General features: G+C 54.0%; 2 protein-coding genes across 9 annotated transcripts in view; one reads left to right on the top strand and one right to left on the bottom strand.

The window, feature by feature from the left end:
• Window positions 1-10,063, top strand: part of SLC37A2 (solute carrier family 37 member 2) — a 24,925-nt gene extending 14,862 nt beyond the window's left edge. For 3 of the 6 annotated variants that reach the window (XM_032639568.1, XM_032639570.1, XM_032639565.1), the window contains 15 exons: window positions 379-514; window positions 907-983; window positions 1,878-2,044; window positions 2,561-2,598; window positions 2,888-3,040; window positions 3,372-3,462; window positions 4,954-5,016; window positions 5,287-5,372; window positions 5,849-5,897; window positions 6,069-6,142; window positions 6,394-6,472; window positions 6,615-6,712; window positions 6,956-7,020; window positions 7,235-7,291; window positions 8,817-10,063. In XM_032639568.1, the coding sequence (XP_032495459.1) occupies window positions 379-514; window positions 907-983; window positions 1,878-2,044; window positions 2,561-2,598; window positions 2,888-3,040; window positions 3,372-3,462; window positions 4,954-5,016; window positions 5,287-5,372; window positions 5,849-5,897; window positions 6,069-6,142; window positions 6,394-6,472; window positions 6,615-6,712; window positions 6,956-7,020; window positions 7,235-7,265 (1,207 nt within the window). In that variant the 3' untranslated portion in view covers window positions 7,266-7,291; window positions 8,817-10,063. Of the gene's footprint in view, window positions 1-378; window positions 515-906; window positions 984-1,877; window positions 2,045-2,560; window positions 2,599-2,887; window positions 3,041-3,371; window positions 3,463-4,953; window positions 5,017-5,286; window positions 5,373-5,848; window positions 5,898-6,068; window positions 6,143-6,393; window positions 6,473-6,614; window positions 6,713-6,955; window positions 7,021-7,234; window positions 7,292-7,841 lie in introns of all 6 variants that reach the window. The other 3 variants (XR_004351040.1, XM_032639567.1, XM_032639569.1) reach the window with 3 other exon arrangements.
• The window catches only part of TMEM218 (transmembrane protein 218), a 22,601-nt gene continuing 12,293 nt past the window's right edge, over window positions 8,626-18,933 (bottom strand). The window contains exons 4-5 of one of the 3 annotated variants that reach the window (XR_004351041.1): window positions 16,744-16,942; window positions 8,626-8,695 (exon numbers count right to left, since the gene is read on the bottom strand). Coding sequence is in view for 1 of the 3 variants with exons in the window: in XM_032639571.1 (XP_032495462.1) it covers window positions 16,808-16,942 (135 nt within the window). In the remaining 2 variants the exon portion in view is untranslated. Of the gene's footprint in view, window positions 8,696-13,988; window positions 16,943-18,933 lie in introns of those variants that run through there. The other 2 variants (XR_004351042.1, XM_032639571.1) reach the window with 2 other exon arrangements.

Genomic DNA, 18,933 nt, shown 5'->3' with positions numbered 1-18,933 from the left:
GTTCAGGGCTGTAGATATGCAGCTGGGCTGTGTAACGTATATGTAGCTGGTAGTTAAAACCATAAAAGTGATGCAAGAGAACATGCATGAGAAGCGCTGGTCAGCCAAGGGGGGAGGCAGGTGGGCCACGGTGACCTCACAGAGGCCACGGAGAGCGCACTTCAAGGTGCTTGGTCAGCAGCGTCAAATAAAACAGAGGAGCCCAGTGAGTGGAGGACCGAGGGTGTCCCTGGCGTGTGGCAACACAGAGGTCACTGGTGGTCACCTTAGCAGAGTCGTTTCAGTGGCTTTGGGTTGGGGGGGCGGAGAGATAGGAGGTAGAGAGCCGAAGGGCGCAGGTAGCATAGACTACCATAGATCCAACTCTCTCTTCTGCAGTGGCATTTTTGGGGAGCGGCTCCCCCTCCGTTACTACCTTACAGCCGGAATGCTGCTCAGCGGCCTTTTCACCTCGCTCTTTGGCCTGGGGTATTTCTGGAACATCCACGCGCTCTGGTACTTTGTTCTTATCCAGGTACGAGCCTTGGCCTTGCACTCAGGCCTCTGTTCCCGGCACAGAAAGATAGTAGAGGCTGCAGGTCCTTCCCAGCCGCCCCTGGTCCCGGCGCATCCAGTCCTGTGCTCCTTTATCACGATGCGGGGTCCCATTGCCCATTGCCTGTGGTCACCCTCATGGGCTCTGTGAGTTTGCGCTGAGCGTTACCCTGAGGTCCATGGAGGTGCCTGTGAGGCCTGGTCTCTGCCGTGGGGATCTGGGGCCACAGGAGAAATCAGCTGGTGGGTTAGGGTGTGCGTGCACGCAGGTGAAGGAAGGGGGTGCGTAGTGTGTGCTGCGGAGGGGCCCCCATCCCAGAGGCTGCACCGCTCAGCCCAGGCCTGTCCCGCCTCTCTCCTCCCTCCCTGCAGATCTGCAACGGGCTCGTCCAGACCACGGGCTGGCCCTCCGTGGTGACCTGTGTGGGCAACTGGTTCGGGAAGGGGAAGTGAGTGTGATGGGACAGGAGGGTGGGCGGCGCCTGGGGGGCTGGGTTGGTGGGTCCCTCGTGGCCCCTGATGTGATTTCAGGGTCAAAGATTAGAAACTTGCCTCCATCTTGCTGACTTTCACAGGCCGAGATACACATGTTTTAGTGACTAAAAGCAGTACTGATTTTCTCATTGCTAAGGTTTTGATCCTTAAAACCTGCAACCTCAGTTATGCTTTTTTCCTCTTAATAGATGAATTTCCATTTTGCGTGAAGACAAAAACGAAGCCTATAAAACTGTGTTTGTATACACACACACACATATATATGTGTTTGTATATATTTATATATATATATATGTATATATATATATATTTTTTTTTTTTTTTCTTTTTCCTTGAACTGGCTTTGTGCAAAAGTTTCTTCAGGGCAGGGTTTCTCAACCCTGGCACTATTGACATATGGGGCTGGATAATTCTTTGTTGTGGGACCGTCCTACACAGTGTAGGGTGTTCAGCAGCCTCTACCCCTAGATGCCACTAGCGCACCCACAGCTGGGACGGTTGGAACTCTCCAGACGGTGCCCGTGTCCCCTGGGGGCAGAGTCACCCCTGGTTGAGGACTTCAGAGTCACGGCCTTAGGGCAAGAGAAGAAAGGGCTGGGGCTCTGGGCCCTGGGGCAGCAAGCAGTCAGAGAGTGCTTGCTCAGGGAGCGGTTGGGGAGCGGGTCCCCCGGCCTTGCTGTCACTCCCTTGACACCAGCAAACCCTCCCGCTCCTCCCTGAAGGGGTCTTCAGCTCAGAGGCTGCAGGCAGCCAGCTTTTTGCACTTGGTCGGGCGGTCGCCAGGAGCCCTGTGCTTCTCTTCTCACTTTTCCCGTTCTTCTCTCCCTCCCTCCCTCCCTCCCCTCCAGGCGGGGGCTCATCATGGGCATCTGGAATTCCCACACATCCATGGGCAACATCCTGGGCTCCCTGATCGCCGGCGTCTGGGTGGATGAGCAGTGGGGCCTGTCCTTTGTGGTGCCCGGCATCATCACCGCCGTCATGGGCCTCGTCACCTTCTTCTTCTTAATTGAATGTGAGTGGAGCCCTCCCTCCTCACAGGGCCGGAGCCGAGCCTCCCGGTCAGGCCCTGGGAGAAGGCAGTGGGTAGCGTGGGATCGTGGGGTCAGAGCCACAGATGTGTGACTTGGGACAGACAGCCTCTCTGAGCCTCAGTTTTCTCATGTGTGACAGAAGTATAACAACGCCTGCTTCCCTGGGCTGTTGAGCGTTTCCGTGAGACGTGAGACTGAGGAGGGAAAGGTTGGGGGGACCTCTCCACCTTTGCTGCCTCTTCCCAGCTCCCTGACAGACAGGTCAGGGAGTCAGGGCCATGGTCACTTGTAGCAAGAGAACGAAAGTCCACGAGGCAGTAGTGACACAACTTATTGTTAGGAGACCCAGACCTCGAAGGTGGTCTCCGGAGCCCCGGTTCCATGCTCCCTTGTGCTGGAAAGTCAACTCACCCCCTTTGAGGAGGGGTGGGGACCACACGCCATGCAAGGTGAGGGCCTGGCCTGCTGGGAAGCTTCTTAGAAGATTTTTCTTTCAGACCCAGAGGACGTGGACTGCTCACCACCTCAGCACCATGTGAGTCCTATCCCTGCCCTCCACTCCACCCGGAGGCTGGTCCCAGGGAGGCCTGGGGAGTTGGAGGAGGGGCCACAGTTACTTCACAGGCCCTTGGGTGAGGGCCAAAGTCACGCCCTCGGGGGGCTCCCCGACAGCCTGACGGGCCTGGCAGGATGTTAGTCCAGTCCAGGAAGGGGACACATACCTCTTCCAGCATGGGAGCCCCTACCTCTCACATGGGCTGTCCCTCCAGCTGGTGGGAGGTGGTACTTGGACGTGCCCACAGCAAGGGCTCTTCTCTGCTCAGGGTGAGCTGGAAGAGAACGTGGACAACGCTGAGGACCCTGGCAATGGACCCCACTCTAACAGAGAGAACGGCCTGGAGTCTGCCGTCACCTTGTCCAAGGAGCCAAGTGCTCAGCCCGCTGCCATCAGCTTTTTTGGGGCGCTCTGGATCCCGGTGAGTCTTTTGTGGACTGGAAGGAGGAGAGAGGCTCTCTAGATTTTTTTGCTGGGTCTCAGGAGATGGGGATGCTCAGGGTGACCTGTGGTTTCCAGAATTTCTTTACATGCAGTGCTTAGGGAGGGCGGCCCACTTGGGGAGGGGAACACGGGAGACTCGTCCTGACACAGCATATCCGGGCCACAGGCACACTGCTGTTACTGAGGCTGGAGAGGTCCTCGAGGCTGCTTTGTGCAGTGGGCGGTGGAAAGTGCTGGGTTGGGGCTCCGCTGACGGACCAAGGGCGTCTTGCCCCTGTTTCCATCGCGCCCTCTGTTACGCTCCCCAGGGTGTGGTCGAGTTCTCCTTGTGTCTGCTGTTTGCCAAGCTGGTCAGTTACACCTTCCTCTACTGGCTGCCCCTCTACATCTTCAATGTGGGTGAGTACCCGGGGAAGAAGAGGTGAGGAACGGAGGGGTCTCTGAGGAGGAAACCTGTCACGTGACACGTACGTCTCCAGGAATAGGCAGGATTTCTGCTGAACCTTTCCTAGGGCAGGAGGGAAAGTTTTTTTCTTTAATGGGAAGCTAAACCTTGCAGATGCACCCCCGCCCCCACCCAGTCCCTAATTCCAGCCACTTTTCCTCCCTTGGCGCTGAGTCGGGGTTAGGAACTCAAAGCTCTGTTCTGCAATCCTCCCTAACTTCTCCAGCCTCAGGTATAGGAGAAGCCCCCCTCCAGGCTGCTTGGCTCATAGGTGGGCGGGACTGGAGGGTGCTGGAAACGGTCTGCCTTTTGAGCGCCTCCAGGAGCCCCTTAAGCCTCCCCGCCAGCCCAAGGAAGAGGGCCTGATGAGCTACCCCCGCTGCCTGTAGCCTGGCAGTAAATGCTGTTCTCTTCCAAGGAGGGCTGCCGGGAGCCTCGGGGGATTGACGCCCTGTGCCTGGGTCTGCTGGGCTGCCCACCTTGTGGCCCTCCTCTCCCCTGCCTCTGCCCCTGCCCGAGGATGGACAGATGAGGAGAGGTCACTCTTGCGGTTGAAAAGGATGTTTATGTTCCCCTGTCCTGGATCTCTGGTTTTCCACACGTGGAGCTACTCTATCAGGGAGCAGTTCTGCCCCCAGAGCCTCAGAGCCTCAGAGCCCCACCAGGGCCAAGGACCACTCAGCCAGGGCTGCCGGGCTCCCTCCAGGCCCCGTGGGAGGGATGAGGCTGCTCTCCACACAGCATCCTTGCACCGAACAGGATGCGGTGGGGATGAGTCAGGGCCAGGTCTCAAGCTGTAACTCACCCCCCCAGCCCCGCCCCCGGCTCCATCTGAGGGGCCTCTCTCGACGACGGGGGTAGAGCACCGGGGCAACCCTGCGGTCACTGACTCTTTGTTCTGTGGCCTTGATGCTGGCTACAGAGTGTGAGTCAACCTTGAGGGCTGGGCTACAAGTCAAGCTTCTGGGCGTCCCTTTTTCTAATTCTAGGGCGAGGTCTGGGACCTGAGGTCCCCATTTTCCCGCAAGCCTCCTTCCTGGCTCTGTTTATAAGCAGGGACCTCAAATGGAGGTGACAAGCTTCTATGGGGACCAGCTGCTCGGTCAGGGGGAGGGCAGGAATGGGGCTGGACAGGCTGAGGCTCAGTGAGAGCAGTTGTACCCCCAGTGGGACAGGGTCCTCAGGGGCCAGATCCCAGTGCTTTCATAGAAGGGCTTTTCCGGGAGGTCAAGGCCATCCGACAGGACTGGGGGCCGGAAAGGGCATCCGGTCCCAAACTGCTGCAGACTCGCTTGTGACCTTGGCCAGTCACTTCTCCATGGGCCCCACTCCTTCCTCTGAAGGTGATACTGGACCAGGTGTCTGCAGGGACGCTCCCAGCGGTGGCCCTCCAGGATGTCTGCCCAGAGCCCCCAGGTCTGAACACATGCTTTTGTTTTCCACAGTTCACTTTACTGCCAAGGAGTCTGGGGACCTGTCCACGCTCTTCGATGTTGGTGGCATCGCAGGTGAGGCCATGCCCTGCTCTGCCTCTAGGCTGCATCCCCCTCTTCTCTTGTCAGGGTGCAGAAAAATGGGACGGGTCCAGTGGGATGTGACCTAGGCAGGTGGCATCCTGCCCAGGTGGTCTTCCCGTGAGCAGTGGGTGCGGGGAAGGCTGCAGAGGGAGACACTCAGCTGGCTCTGGGTCCCCGGCCCCGGTTCGTGCTGGGCTGAGGGATGGGGCAGTGCTCGGGGTCCCGCATGCCTGGGGCAGCAGCGTGCACGTTGTGTTCCAGGCGGCATCCTGGCGGGGCTCATCTCTGACTACACCAACGGCAGGGCCACCACCTGTTGTGTCATGCTGATCTTGGCTGCCCCCACGGTGCGTAGAACCTCAAGGGCAAAGTGCGTGTGTGTCGTGGGCCGCTGAGCCCTGTGCACGCCTGGGCATCACGCACACACCCGTCTCTTGGCGTGTGTACATCCCTGTGCGCGGCCAGGGGAGGAGAAGCCAGGGTCAGCACAGGAAAGAGATCCAGACTGAGGATTTTGGAAAGGGATTCGTGGTTATTTGGCCTTGGTGAGAAGGGGGAGGCCAGCTGCTGAGCTTCTTGACCAAGGAAAGAATAAGTGATTGAGGTTCGATATGAGAGGAGACTTTGGGGGCAAAGGGCAATGATAGATCACCACATATTAGACCCTGCATCCCTGGGACATGAAGACCGAGAGGCCTGGGTATGAGAAGGCAAAGGAGAAAGGGGACCCCTGGGGTTCCCAGACTTCCGGGCTCCAGTCTAACAGAGGCAGCCCGTGGGGAAGCCAGGCTGTGATCCTGTCTTCCCCCTTCTCCTCTCTCAGATGTTCCTGTACAACTACGTTGGCCAGAGTGGGATCAGCATCTCCATAGGTGAGGAGCTGGCGCTGCCGTGGGGACACCGCGAGGCTGGCTTGGGGACGTGGGTGGGAGGCTCGGGGAAGTGGAGGTTCTCAGCCTGACGCCTGGGGGACTCACCCACTTTGGGTTGGGGGTGGCGGTGGCCTCTCCTCTCTAACTGGGCCATCTCCATCACCACGTCAGTAATGCTGCTTACCTGTGGAGCCCTGGTCAACGGCCCTTATGCCCTCATCACCACTGCTGTCTCGGCTGACCTGGTAAGCGGAGCCACCTCGGGGATTGGCCAGGGCCTCTGTCTCCAGGCCCATCTTCACGTCTCTCCCCCTCCCCCCGCCCGCAGAGACGAGATCCTCAAAGTCCTTCAGAATCCGCCATCGGCCCCCCTTTCTTCCCAGCTCCAAGCCCCCCTCGCTGCCTTTCCCTGAGCCAGTCCCTCTCCTGGTCCCGGTCCCGGTCCTGCTCGGTGCCGCCTCTTGGTTCAGGCCTCCCCACTCTGCTCTCTCCCCAGGGGACTCACAAGAGCCTGAAGGGCAACGCAAAGGCGCTCTCCACTGTCACGGCCATCATCGACGGCACTGGATCCATAGGTCTGTGACTCTCGCTCTTGGCTCTCGGCAGCTGAGCCCCAAGCCTGGTGTCGGGCGCACTCTTGGGATGCTGCCCTCTTGCGGGCAGGGAGGGCCAGGGTCCCTGGTGCAGGGCCCTTCTCTCATGCTGTGGTCCACACAGGTGCGGCTCTGGGGCCTCTGCTGGCCGGGCTCATTTCCCCCACAGGCTGGAACAACGTCTTCTACATGCTCATCACTGCCGACATCCTGGCTTGCTTGGTAAGAGCTTTGCGGTGCACAGATGGGTGTGGGGAGGGGCCCTGTCCTGCGGGGCTGGGACCCTGGAAAGTTCCGAAGTGTCCAAAGTGGTCCAAAGTGTCGGCCGTCCAGGGCTTTGCTCGGAACCACCCTGCGTCCCATGGGTGAACCCCTGCGGAGCGACACTGGGAGCCAGCCGAGCGGTAACCTAGCGCTGGGGACCAGCCACGCGCTGCACGCTGAGGTCGCCCTCCCTCCCCTCAGCTCCTCTGCCGGTTGGTGTACAAAGAGATCCTGGGCTGGAGGTCATCCCTGAGTAGAGACAGAGGGTAAGTCCTGCGGAGGGAGGGCCGGAGCCCCGCCTGCCCGGCCTCACTTCTCGCGGGAGTCAAATCTGGCGCTCAGCTGCTCTGCACCAGTCTGAGCCTCGCTCCAGCCCAGACCTCAGGAACTCGGAGCCGGAAGCTGAACGTGCTCCGGGAACCCCTGCCTGGCCCCCAGCCCCACTAACCTGTCCTCTGTTATCCCCATGTGTCTCCGTAGCTCTAGTGTGGCCCTAACCCACGCGCGGTAGTATTTTCCTCAAGTCCCGTGACTTTTGTGAGTATTTTCTTCAAGTCTGTAACTACTGTGCCCTTAGAGTGCATGCAAAGCCTCTCTCCTCCAGTGCGATTTTTCTGACTTTCGCTTTTTCCTTGGGGGCCAGTTCCAAAGACTCTGAGTCTGGACGGAGTGTGGTGCTTGGGAAGTGTTTCCTAAGGGGCCAGAGCTGCTGTGAAGGTTGGCAGCCTCTCCTCCTTAGGGAGAGCGATAGGGCTTTGGACGTAGACCCCAGGACAGAGGGGGCAGCATCCAGGGAAATCGTTTTCCCTCTGAACTTGGACTCTGAGCCGTCTGTGCCTCCCGAAGTTCAGAAACCAAGGGCATCTGGCCCCTCTGCCTGGGGTGTGCGGACAAAAGCAGCTACCAAGCAAAGCCTCTGGAGCAAAACCCAAAGCTGGCCTGCTGTGCTCTCTGCCTGCTGCCCAGCGGTGGCGGGTGTGGAGGCCGCGCAGATAGGCCCGTGGCTGAGGCAGGGCGCTAGAGGCTGGGCTGCGCGGCTGGTGCTGGGTTGGCAACGTTCTCTCGTGGCCTTTCTGGCTCTCCTTAGGAAGCTCTTGCTAATGAGAAGCTGCCGGAGCGATGGACCTGGTCTGGATGGTAAATGTGAGGAAGAGCCCACTGGGGTCATGGTAACCAGCACCTTACCTGGGGAAGAGCTTCCCTTTGAGGAAGGCATCGTCCGGGTTCAGGGGGAGACGAATGCAGGGCGGGAGGCATTAACAGAGTCTGTGCCCTGTCCTGCCCTCTGGAGGGGGAGCAGTGGATGGCACCTCACGTGACCAGTGCCCCCTCCACCTGCTGTCCCCCAGCCAGGCCTGGGGGGGACGTTGGGAGGAGAGGAAGTGATGCAGAAAGGGAAAAGAATGGGTGCGTAGTAAGCGTCTGCTCTGGGCGTGAGCTGTACTGGCTTCCCTCTCAGCAGCCTTGAGAGGTAGATGTTCTCACTTAGAGGTGAGAGAACAGACGCTCGGAGCTCGTGGAACATACCTCAGGCCTTTAGCTAGTCCCAGCAGAGCCTGAGTTTGACCCCAGGTGTGCGGGCTTGGCTTCTCTCTGCATCCTCAGCGGGTCCTTCTCTGAGGAAGGCCTGTGTGGGAGAAGCAGAGTCACTTGCTTGGGCAGAGGGAGCCTGGGGCTTGAAACCAGAAATGCTGGACAATCCTGACTTCTCTGCTCACCTGCTTCTGTAGAGCCTTGGGCACCTTCTCTGAATGTCCGCGTCCGTGTGTGTCAAATGGGGCTGCTCGTTTCTAAATACCTGGTAGGGCTGATCTCAGGCTGCGACAAGCTAAGTATGTGGTACTGCTTTGCAGAGTGGTCAAACGCGGTACAGGCATTGTAAGGTTTTTCACATTATTCTGCCTTGGTGTTCCCTGCTTGCTGAAGAGGTGACAGGGAGCCCTAATGATAGCGAACGGGATGAAAGGCAATTATTAAGGGACCCTTGGGACCTGCCTTCCCCGTCCCCACTGTTGGGGACGTCCTCACTTTCTCTCCCATTGCCTCTCTGCTCCTCACGCAGGTATAGAGAAATGTGAGGACCCGATCGCAGCAGAAACTTGGAGGGCCCTCGCCGGGTCCCACAGTGCACCCCCCCAGGAGGCCGAGGCAAAGCCTCTGGGCCCAACACCAGCCAGTGCAGCCCACGAGGCTTCCACGGGCTAGGAGACTCTCCACCAGAAGGGGACCACCAAGCTTGAGGCCACGGAAGACTCAAGGGCCTTGTTGGAGGACGGAGGGGACGCAAAGTGCCCACTGAACTAAGGCACCTTGAGACCAAAAAATGAGGGGGCAGCTCCATGTGATCAAGACCAGTTTAGTATAGGGTCACTTACAGGGTGGGTTGGGGCTCGGGCTCAGGTGGACAGCGGTCTGGGAGCGCTCCACACCACCAGGGGGCCATCAGGACAGTTTTATAGTTAACCTGGGGCAGGGGGGCGGGTACTTGGAAACAGGACATGCATTCTTAAGATTTATGAATGGGTAACTAGTCTCGTGGCTGCCGGGAATACGTCAGGGGAGGTTTTCATCATTGTTTGGGGACTAACAGAGCATAGAGGCTGCCTGGTCCTAAAGATTATTAAACAATATCTATTAACTACAAAGCCCTTGATGACAGAGAAGTGATTTACCACACAGTATACGGTCCTGGCTAGGGGGGCGGAAGGAGAGGAGGAGCTGTAAAGGCCCCGAAGGCGTCAGTTGCAACGACAGCGATAAAGGCCTGAGCTCTGGAGGCCGCCAGTGGAAGGGGTCAGGGCTAAGTGGTGTCTGCATTCTGGTACAAGAAGGGATATGCTCAGACTCCTGCTTGTTCAGATTCCAAGTCAGAAGGCAGAGGTTCAGCAGGGCCGAGGCCTGGAAAAAGCGTGTCTCTCCTTCTCACGCTAAACGTGAACCTCTGTAATCAGCCTGTACCTGGAAGTGGCTATTTCAGAGCCACCCGGCCTCTCTTTGTCCCTTTGTCCTCAAGCCAGTTTTCTCTGTGTGTCTCCCCACGTTGGCACTCCTCCATCTACCCTCCATTTGATCCTGTTTCTAACTCCTGACCCATTTTGATTAAAGCATGATTGCTGTATCCTCCAGGGCAGGACTAGGGAGAGAGGGGAGGTGTCACTCCGACTGTGAGGGCCCCTTGCCTGCTCTCGTCCCAGCCCTCTGTGTCCCCAGGGAAGATGGCTTGTCAGGGCAGTGCTGCTGTAGGGGAAGTGTGGGGCGGAGGGCACAACCAAAGTACCAGTCATGTTATTAAATATTTTGATAATGAAATGCCAGTGGTTACCGAGTGCTCACTGTTTGCCAGCTGTGCTCTAGGAATGGAGTAGGTAGTGGGCACAGAAAAAGGACTGACACCCTAAGCATAGGCACTGGGGCGACGTGACTAGCAAGGTGGGAGGGTGCTGCTGGCTTCGTTCAGGCAGCTGTTACGTGTGCAGCTCGCAGCCCCCTGCAGCTGGCCTCTCCCGCGTGTTCTGGCCGCCCCAAACCCTTGGGTCTGCCAGCGCTTGGCATTTCTGTCTGCCCTCTGAAGCTGCCCATTAAGCCCCGATGTAGATGTCGCCAGCTGTGCCTGTGCTCGTCCTGTCAGGGCTCATGTGGGCCGCTGGGGCAGCGTCCCAGGGCCACAGGGTGGTGTGCTGGGGAGCTGACAACTGGCGTGCCCAGAGGACGCAGTCGTGAGGACACTGGGACCCGCGGGCGAGCAGTTCATGGGCGGGATACAAATTCCTCCACGCTGAGACAGGTTATACACACGCCAATGGTGACAAATAGCAAGTCTCAAAGTGCCCGAGACCCACTCTGGCTTTAAAAGCAGGAGTCAGTTGGGATGTCAAAGTCCTCAGGCCCCCAGGGTGGAGCTGCAGCTCAGGTTCAAGAATGCGTCTCTCAAGATCAGGTTTACCACTGGTGGCGCAGTGATTAAGAATCCGCCTGCCATTGCAGGGGATGTGGGTTCGAGCCCTGGTCTGGGAAGATCCCACGTGCCACGGAGCAAGCCTGTGCGCCACGACTGAGCCCGCGTGCCTAGAGCCCGTGCTCCACAACAAGAGAGCTCACGCACTGCAATGAAGAGTAGCCCCCCGCTCACCGCAACTAGAGAAAGCCTGCGCGCAGCAACAAAGACCCAACGCAGCCAAAAATAAACAAAACAAAACAAAAAGATCAGGTTTAGCTGCCAGCAGCACTCAGGGAAGCCGCTAGATGGCGCCATCATCCCACGGTAGAGCCCGTGCCTGGCCTCCCTTTCTGCTTCCTGCAGGGAGAGAGGTTCCCTCGCCCACCGCTTCTGGGGCAGTGTTGGCAGGGTGTTGTCCCTCCCTGGGCGCTCACTCTGGAGGTCTCCTTCTCAGCCTCACCACTGATGGCTTCGAGCCTTTTCCTCATTAGAAAACAGTAATGACGTTACCTCCCTCAGAGGATCGCTATGAATCAGGGAGACAAGTCAGTGTCAATGCACGCCCTGCCCTCAGGGGCTTGTTTAGTTAGGGGATAAGACAGGAACAGGGAAACGTTTAAACGATGCGGAAAAAAAACACCAGGGTAGGTGACTCAAGTTGAGAGACTTCACCGTCCACTTGTCCAGCCTTGAAGGGCCAGGGCTGGCAGGAGGGCAATCCTAGTGGCAATGGAGGAACAAATGTGACCATCCAGAAAGAAGAATGAACAGGAAGGAAGTGAAAACGGACGTGTATCAAGCCCCTAAATGTGTTAGGCCCAGGGACTGGAGAATGAACAGACATTCTATGGTGCCAGCGGCTCAGTGTGGCGCTAGGGAGATGCACAGGGCGTGTGGGAGCTCGGGGCCGGCCTCAGAAATGAAGGCTGGGTGTAGGTAGGAGTCCGGGGCCCTGGGCCCTGACATCGGTCCTTGCACACCTGGGTCCCAGGCCCAGGATCCCTGCCCCGCAACCCCTCTCTGCAGCTCTGGGCACTGACTGTCCCTGGAGGCCCAGGACCTGCCCCCTCTCTGGGCCTCGGCACTCACTTGGGGCTAATGCACGAGCATTATGTTAATTAGTTATTCATTTAATTTAACTTCACATTTGGTCTCAATTAAGCTTAAAGTGTTCTTCCTTATAGATGTTACAATAGCACTTGTAATTAAAAAGCAATATCTCTTTGCATGTCTCCTTTAGAGATCCACTGGGAGGCTGGGCTAGTGAGGGGGTGGGGAGAAGCCAAGAAAAGGAAAGCGGCTCTTGGTGGATCTCAGCACTGGGAGGCGGCCACTATGAGTGAAGTCGGGGGAAGTTATCAACACATCATGGGTGTCGGGTGGGCACCCTGAGAACTGGATAGTGTCACTGGAGCTAATGGGGCAGGTCTCATGCATGAAGGCGTGGGGTACGGAGAGGATGGAAGAGGGAAGGTAGAAGGAGGCAGTCCTTAGAGGCGGAAGAGGGGCCGGATATGCTGGGGTAGGCAGAATAACGCCCCTCCTCCAGTGGGGTCCACAGCCTAGCTGCCAGGACCGGTGAATGCTATCTTACATGGCAAATGAGACCTGGCAGATGTGGTTAAGGACCGCTCCTTACAAATCAGAGGGGGAGGCAAGAGTGCCAGGTATCAGATTAGAAGATGCTGGCTTAGAAATTTTTTTTTTTAGTTTTTAAATTAAAAATTTTTGACTGCCACGGAGTGACGTGCCGGGATCTTAGCTCCCCGACCAGAGACTGAACCTGTGTCCTCAGGTTCAGTGAAAGCAGCGAGTCCTAACCACTGGACTGTCAGAAGATGCTGGCTTCGAAGATGGATGCAGGGCCAAGGAATACGGGCAGCCTCCAGAGGCTGGAAAAGACAAGGAAACAGGATTCTCCCCTAGAGCCTCCCAAACCTTGATTTTAACCTCGTGAAACCCATTTTAGATTTCTGGCCTCCAGAACTATAATACATTGGTATTCTTCTAAACTGCTAAGTTTGTGGTAATTTGTTATAGCAGCAATAGGAAACTATTACATGTTCCCAGTGTAAAATGGGGCCAACATCAATATGAAGACAGCAAGACCAAAGAAATCTGCAAAGATTTAAAAAAAAAAAAAAAGTGGAGAGGATGGCCATGGAGCATTTGGATACCATACAGATGCCACATGTGTAACTACCCCAAGTTCCCTGAAGGCAGGACCTGGGCTAAATGTACACCCTTTACAATATCCAACGTGTGTGAGGGAAACCAGAAAAATGAACTTTCTCATTCCGTCTGTGGTGCCGGGCCCCAACTTTGATCCTTGCTGTCATTTCTTAGGTCCCAGGAAACTGAGGCAGGAGGGTGTGTGTTGAGTAGGCTGGGAGTGGGGGGACTGGGAAATTTTTTGTTTTTCCTTGAGTAAACAGCAACCAATGTGGTCTGCTAGAGACAGAGATCGAGAAACAAACACACATTCTTGGCTTGTGGCTCTGATTCTTCCACTGGCACCTCTGAAAACCAACCCAAGTACCAAACTTCCTGGGCAGACAGAGCTCAAGAGAGAGCTTGCCGCGTATATCCTTGATACTCAGTCCACAAGCCGCTCCCCCGGTATCTCTAAGCAAAGTCTCACAGCACAGAAACCACCCCCCCCCACCCCGAAACCAGACGTGATCAGTGAGGCTGTCCCTGAGGTCCACGTGGCTTCTAACTGTATTGCCCTGGATTCCTGGCCAATTCCTAAGATTCTGGATTTTCCTCTAGATTCAAGATTGGTATTCCTTGGTCCCTCCTTTTCCTTTGTTTTCATCTTATGGAGCAACATGATGTAAGGCAGTGAAGAACTGAGGCTACCTGAGTTCAGGTCCTGAGTCCTGTTTAACCCCTAGCTGAGCGACCTCAAGCAAACCCCTTCACCCCTCTGTGCCTGTTCCCCATCTGTGAAATGGGGGTATTAAGAGCACTTGTTTCACAGGGTTGCTATAAGGATTACATAAGTTAATACTTAAGAAGGCACTTAGAAAAGTGCCTCGTACGTGTTTGCCCAATACAATAAAAATTGTGATTTCAGCAAGTGAAGGATAGAATATTCCGAAGTATTGCGCTGGAAATAGAGATGAAAGATTGAACTCCATGGACTACAGCATCCCTTCCAATCCTGAGCTTTTATGCTCCCGCGAGGATAATCAGCGCTTCTCCAGACTCATTTCCATGCGGTTCCCATTCCCGTGTCTGGAAACTTGCTCCTATGTAATAAGAGCCAAATACTTGAAGCTTTATGCCAGGAAGTCATGATAAAATGCTTTTTATTTGTACCATAAATGTTAATTAGGAATTCTTTAATGAAACGTTTACATTTTTTGGATACGGGTCAGGGGAATGGTGGGTACACATAGCTAAGAAATAGTGTTAGCCAAGGTAAAAATAAGAAGTTGTTCGAAAGCCAAAACGGATCCTTAAAACCATCGGAGAAATGAAATGTCAGGATCCCGATGCAAAGTGTGAGCCTCACTACTAACAAGCTGGGCAACTTTTAAATTTTTATTTATTTATTTATTTATTTTTGGCTGCGTTGGGTCTTTGTTGCTGCGCGCGGGCTTTCTCTAGTTGCGGCGAGCGGGGGCTACTCTTGGTTGCGGTGTGCGGGCTTCTCATTGCAGTGGCTTCTCTTGTTGCGGAGCATGGGCTCTAGGCATGCAGGCTTCAGTACTTGTGGCACGTGGGCTCAGTAGTTGTGGCTCACGAGCTCTAGAGCGCAGGCTCAGTAGTTGTGGTGCACGGGCTTAGTTGCTCCGCGGCACGTGGGATCTTCCCGGACCAGGGCTCGAAGCCGTGTCCCCTGAATTGGCAGGCGGATTCTTCTTAACCACTGCGCCACCAGGGAAGCCCCTGGGCAACTTTTTAAACCCCTGTATCTCTCTGCCTGTCTCTCATCTGTGAAACAATTGCAGCAGGTTTCTTTACACATGAATAAAAATCAAAGCAAAACAAAACCCTTCAACTGCAGCAGCAACAGGATAGAGCTGACAGAAAAGTTGATTTCTTAGAGAACAGATCAAGAAATGGATTACTTTATGTTAGAATAAAAACATTTAAAAATGATTTGGATCCCTTCATCCCAGGATGGAGTGAGGAAGACAGCCTGGATGCCTCAGAGCCTCATTCTGGGATGGATTTACTCCACCAGGACCGTGCTTCACCCAGTGGGAGCACAGTCAATGCTGAGTGAGTGCCGACACCTGCTGTGTGCAGCAGGCATGAATGGCAGTGCATTCCCTAGCAACTGAACAGCATACAATAATTCTGATGAATTCTTAGATTAAATATCCGATACCATGCATCAGGAAAGAATGTTAGCTTTACTTCGGTTTTACCAGTGAGAAATAAAAGGAACTTGTCAAAAAAATTACGAAGTGTGTTCTGCCGGCTCGCGACAGCGCCACCTAGTGGATCAGAGAAACGACTCCGCTGTGAACGTTGTGGCGTCCTGCTCATGTGGTTTTCGTCAGGATGCAATTTTAAGAGGCTGTGAAATAACCTGTCTTCTTATATGGAAGCCCTGATTCACTCTCCCTCCCCCGCTTCCAGACAGTGGCATCACCACAGTCTCTTTGCCACGGGATCCCCTCTGGGTGGCACCACCTGTGCTAAGGCCATTGATCAAAGAAGGATGAATGGGACCCTGAGATGATTTGTTTGTATTTAAGGGATGCCCTCTAAGCCCTGTCCCCATGAAGGCCGTGAGCACAAGGGGTGCCATATTAGCCATTGATTATCGGGGTCCCCCATGTAGAACTCAGTGAAATTCATTTTGTCCTCCCAGACTTCTACTTCTTATCCCAACCCTGTGAGGGTTGTTTTCAGGGTTGGACACGACTTCGTGGCGTATGAAGCGTAGAAGGTGACCCATCATTCATGTCACCACTGCTGGTAGTTACAGGATACAGAAGGCAGGCTGAGCTAAAATACGCTTTGTACAAAGCATATTTTTGCCCTTAACACACAAGCCTGTCATTTACATCTGTGTTAAAAAAAAAAAAAAGATTAGTGTACTACTGGCATTATAGCATGTACTCAATCAAAGTTCTTATTCCAACTCGTTTTCTGGTTCTTAATTTTAAGCCAGAAAGTCCTTCTTCAAATAGCTCTAGGGAGCCAGGATAAGACTTCCAAAATGGAACCAGCCTAGAGCCCCTCTAGTTACTAACAAATTTCACTTGGTCTGGGGGCTTAGGTATAAAGTTATACCTAAGCCTGGGCATATACATTCCTCACCAGCTTTGGAGAAAGAGCTACGAAGATGAAAGAGATGACAGTAACCCCAAATGGACTCTTATGATAACCAAATAAGGCAACAAAGGCCGCCAAATCCTGGAAGCAAAAGAATCCAGAGAGAGCAGCAGGACACACAACTGGCATTTCCATATCCCGCCTCTAATCCCCGAGTAAACCTGAAATATAGCAATGCGAGGTTTAGAAGGCTGTGGCCAGGAGTTCGAGGTGAAAGCCAGTCCTTTAGCTGCTGTTGCTTGCTTTCTTGGAGCAGCGGGAAGCGACACCGTGGCCTCTGTGGAGCCCGGTGTCGTGATATGCGGAGTGCTCCGTAACCGGGGCCTGGATATGTCTCCAGGTCATTACACTGAAATAACCTTTTGAACTTTGATTGTCTTTCTTTCCCAAATGATCTTGACCTCGTAACTAACAATTTTTCATAGTATCAAAAAGGACCAAGTTCTTCCGTTGATTTGACAGCAGAAGCCAAAGTGCCCCTTTTTCCCAAAATTCATTTACTGAAGTCTTCATTGAAAACCTACTCTAAGCAGATCCCTGTTGCTATTTCCATTTCAAAAGAGATGGAAAATCTGAGGTACAAGTGCTAAGAAGATGGCAATATCCCTCTTAAGCTGGTGAGAATCTCTCCCCAGGGGCAATTTTGCAACCCTGTTTCTGGAAGCCAGGACTCAAGGGATTTGTCTTAGTGATGAAGAGATGATCCTTCGATCTTTAGGCAGGAAGGCTGTCAAAACAAGACTCCGAACAACACCTTTCCGCTCGTCAATGACATCGAGGCGAGGGAAGGAACAGGGTCTTGGTTTTCCTGAAGATGCTCAGTGGGACCGCAGTGGTTTGGCATAGATTGGCTCCACGATGTGATGGATTAGAACCAAGAAAAGGCTCCCAAGGAAGACAAGAGTGATGAAAGCCAGCAGGACATAGCGGCCAATGAAAAAGGCATCTACAATCTGGAGAAAGAAACATCAAAAACGAAATTGCTGTCACTTCCGCACCCTGGCTGTGCTCATCTGTAATCTCTGATGAATGGGCCCAGAGTCTGTCCATATTTGTAACTTACAGTAACATCCTGCCCTGAGTCTGCCCTGCAAATGGATAAGAAAGAACCTTTTTTCAATGTGCTGAGCCAGAAATACAAGATAAAGAGAGGCTTAATGAAGTCCAGGGAACAAATGGCTCCATGTAGGAGGTTCACAAACACTCTGAAGACCCTGGACGAGTCCTTTTCTGTTCTGAAATCAGTTCTCGGAAAGAGTTGATGAGAAGTTTGCTTGCTTGGTCCCTGAAAGGCTCATTAGGTGGCTGTCAACTTTTCATCACGGAGAATTTTAAACATACATAAAGATACGACAGTATAATAAACCCCACACACCCAGGACCCAAGCCCTCACGTAATCAACCCATTGCCAACTCGGGAGATGTCATTTTCAAAATGAAAAGGCGACTCTAAAACTTTCATCAGAAGAGTTCTGAACCCTAAAATTCGTAACCCAGCATTCCAAGGGTTGGGGGAAATAGTCATTTTCCTGAGATACTGAAACACGAAGAGGGGAGATAACTTGCCCCAATTCGTACAGTTGGCTGCTTGGCAACCAGTTGTCCTTGAGGCCCCGAAACTGTTGGTCTTTGCTGACATAAACCTATGATTGGTATTGGCCCTACCTGCTTGTCTACTGTTCACAGCCAGAGCTCTGTTTTCCGCAGATCCAAATGGTGCTGCTTAAGTCCGGGCAGGAAAAAGCCATTTAATCTACAGACTTAAGGGAGAAGCAGCACAAAAGCCAAGTGACTGGGGACTTCACAACTTCCGGAAGCGTTCAGAACCCAGCACCTGAAGAGAACCCAAAATACCTGAAGGGCGGCTGTGGTTGACAGAATAATGGCCCGAAAATGTCCACATCCTCATCTCCAGAAAGTCCAAATATGTTAAATTACGCGACAAAGGAGAATTAAGGCTGTAGATGGAATTAAGGTTGCTAATGAGCTGACCTTAAAATAGGGAGATTGGCCTGAACTGTCCACTACAGGTGGCCCAGTGCAATCACAAGGGTCCTTAGAAGTGGTGGAGGGATGCAGGAGACAGGGTCAGAGAGAAAGATGTGAGGACGGAGGCAGAGTCAGAGAGACGTTACTTTGCTGGCTCTGAAGATGGAGCAAGGGGACTGCAAGCCGAGGGTGGCCTCCGGAAGCAGGAAAGGGCAAGGAAACATCCTTCCGCAGAACCTCCAGAAAGGAAGACAGCCCTGCCAACCCCTTGATTTTAGCCCAGTGAGGCTAATTTGGGGCTTCTAATCTACGGAACTATATAAGATAGTAAATTTGTGTTGTAAGCCACTAATTTCGTGGTAATTTGTTACAGCAGCAGTAGGTAACTAATACAGTGGCGATACACAAAGCACCTGTCAAGTCCGAGCTCTGCTGTGATCCCTGAGTTCCAAAGACACCAAGAAGGAAAGGGCTGCTCCAGAGATTACCCTGACAGCCAACTTACAACAAAGGTCAGCTTGATGAAACAGCTTTAACATAACCTTGACCCTGGCTCCAGGACTGAACAAGTCTCTCGCGAGCTGCATGTTTGCTGGTTCGACAGGGTTCACTTTTTAATTAGCCAATTAGCAGGCCTTGGGTGAGCAGGGCCCAGGCCATGTATTATTGATACAGTATTGAGCCAAGCTGCTGAAGGGGCTGGTGCTCGAAACCTGGAAATGAGATCCTGCTGGCCATGCTGACGAACGTATTTTGCTCCAAGCCCATTCTGCTCTCCTGGGTCTGAAACTCACATGACAGAGGAAAGAGGGATTGATTTCGAAACAGTGTTTACTCTGTGCCCTTCTTCCAATGTTCACATCGGCAGCAATCCAGAAATACGCAGCCTTCACCGCTCTCCCCATCTTAGACAGGAAAACCAGGGTGGGCGTCTGCGCCCCAGCTCACACACACA

Source organism: Phocoena sinus, chromosome 8, assembly GCF_008692025.1.
Source record: "Phocoena sinus isolate mPhoSin1 chromosome 8, mPhoSin1.pri, whole genome shotgun sequence".
Taxonomy (NCBI): domain Eukaryota; kingdom Metazoa; phylum Chordata; class Mammalia; order Artiodactyla; family Phocoenidae; genus Phocoena; species Phocoena sinus.
Note: the sequence above shows the minus strand (reverse complement) of the source record. Positions and strands in the feature narration are given on the sequence as shown.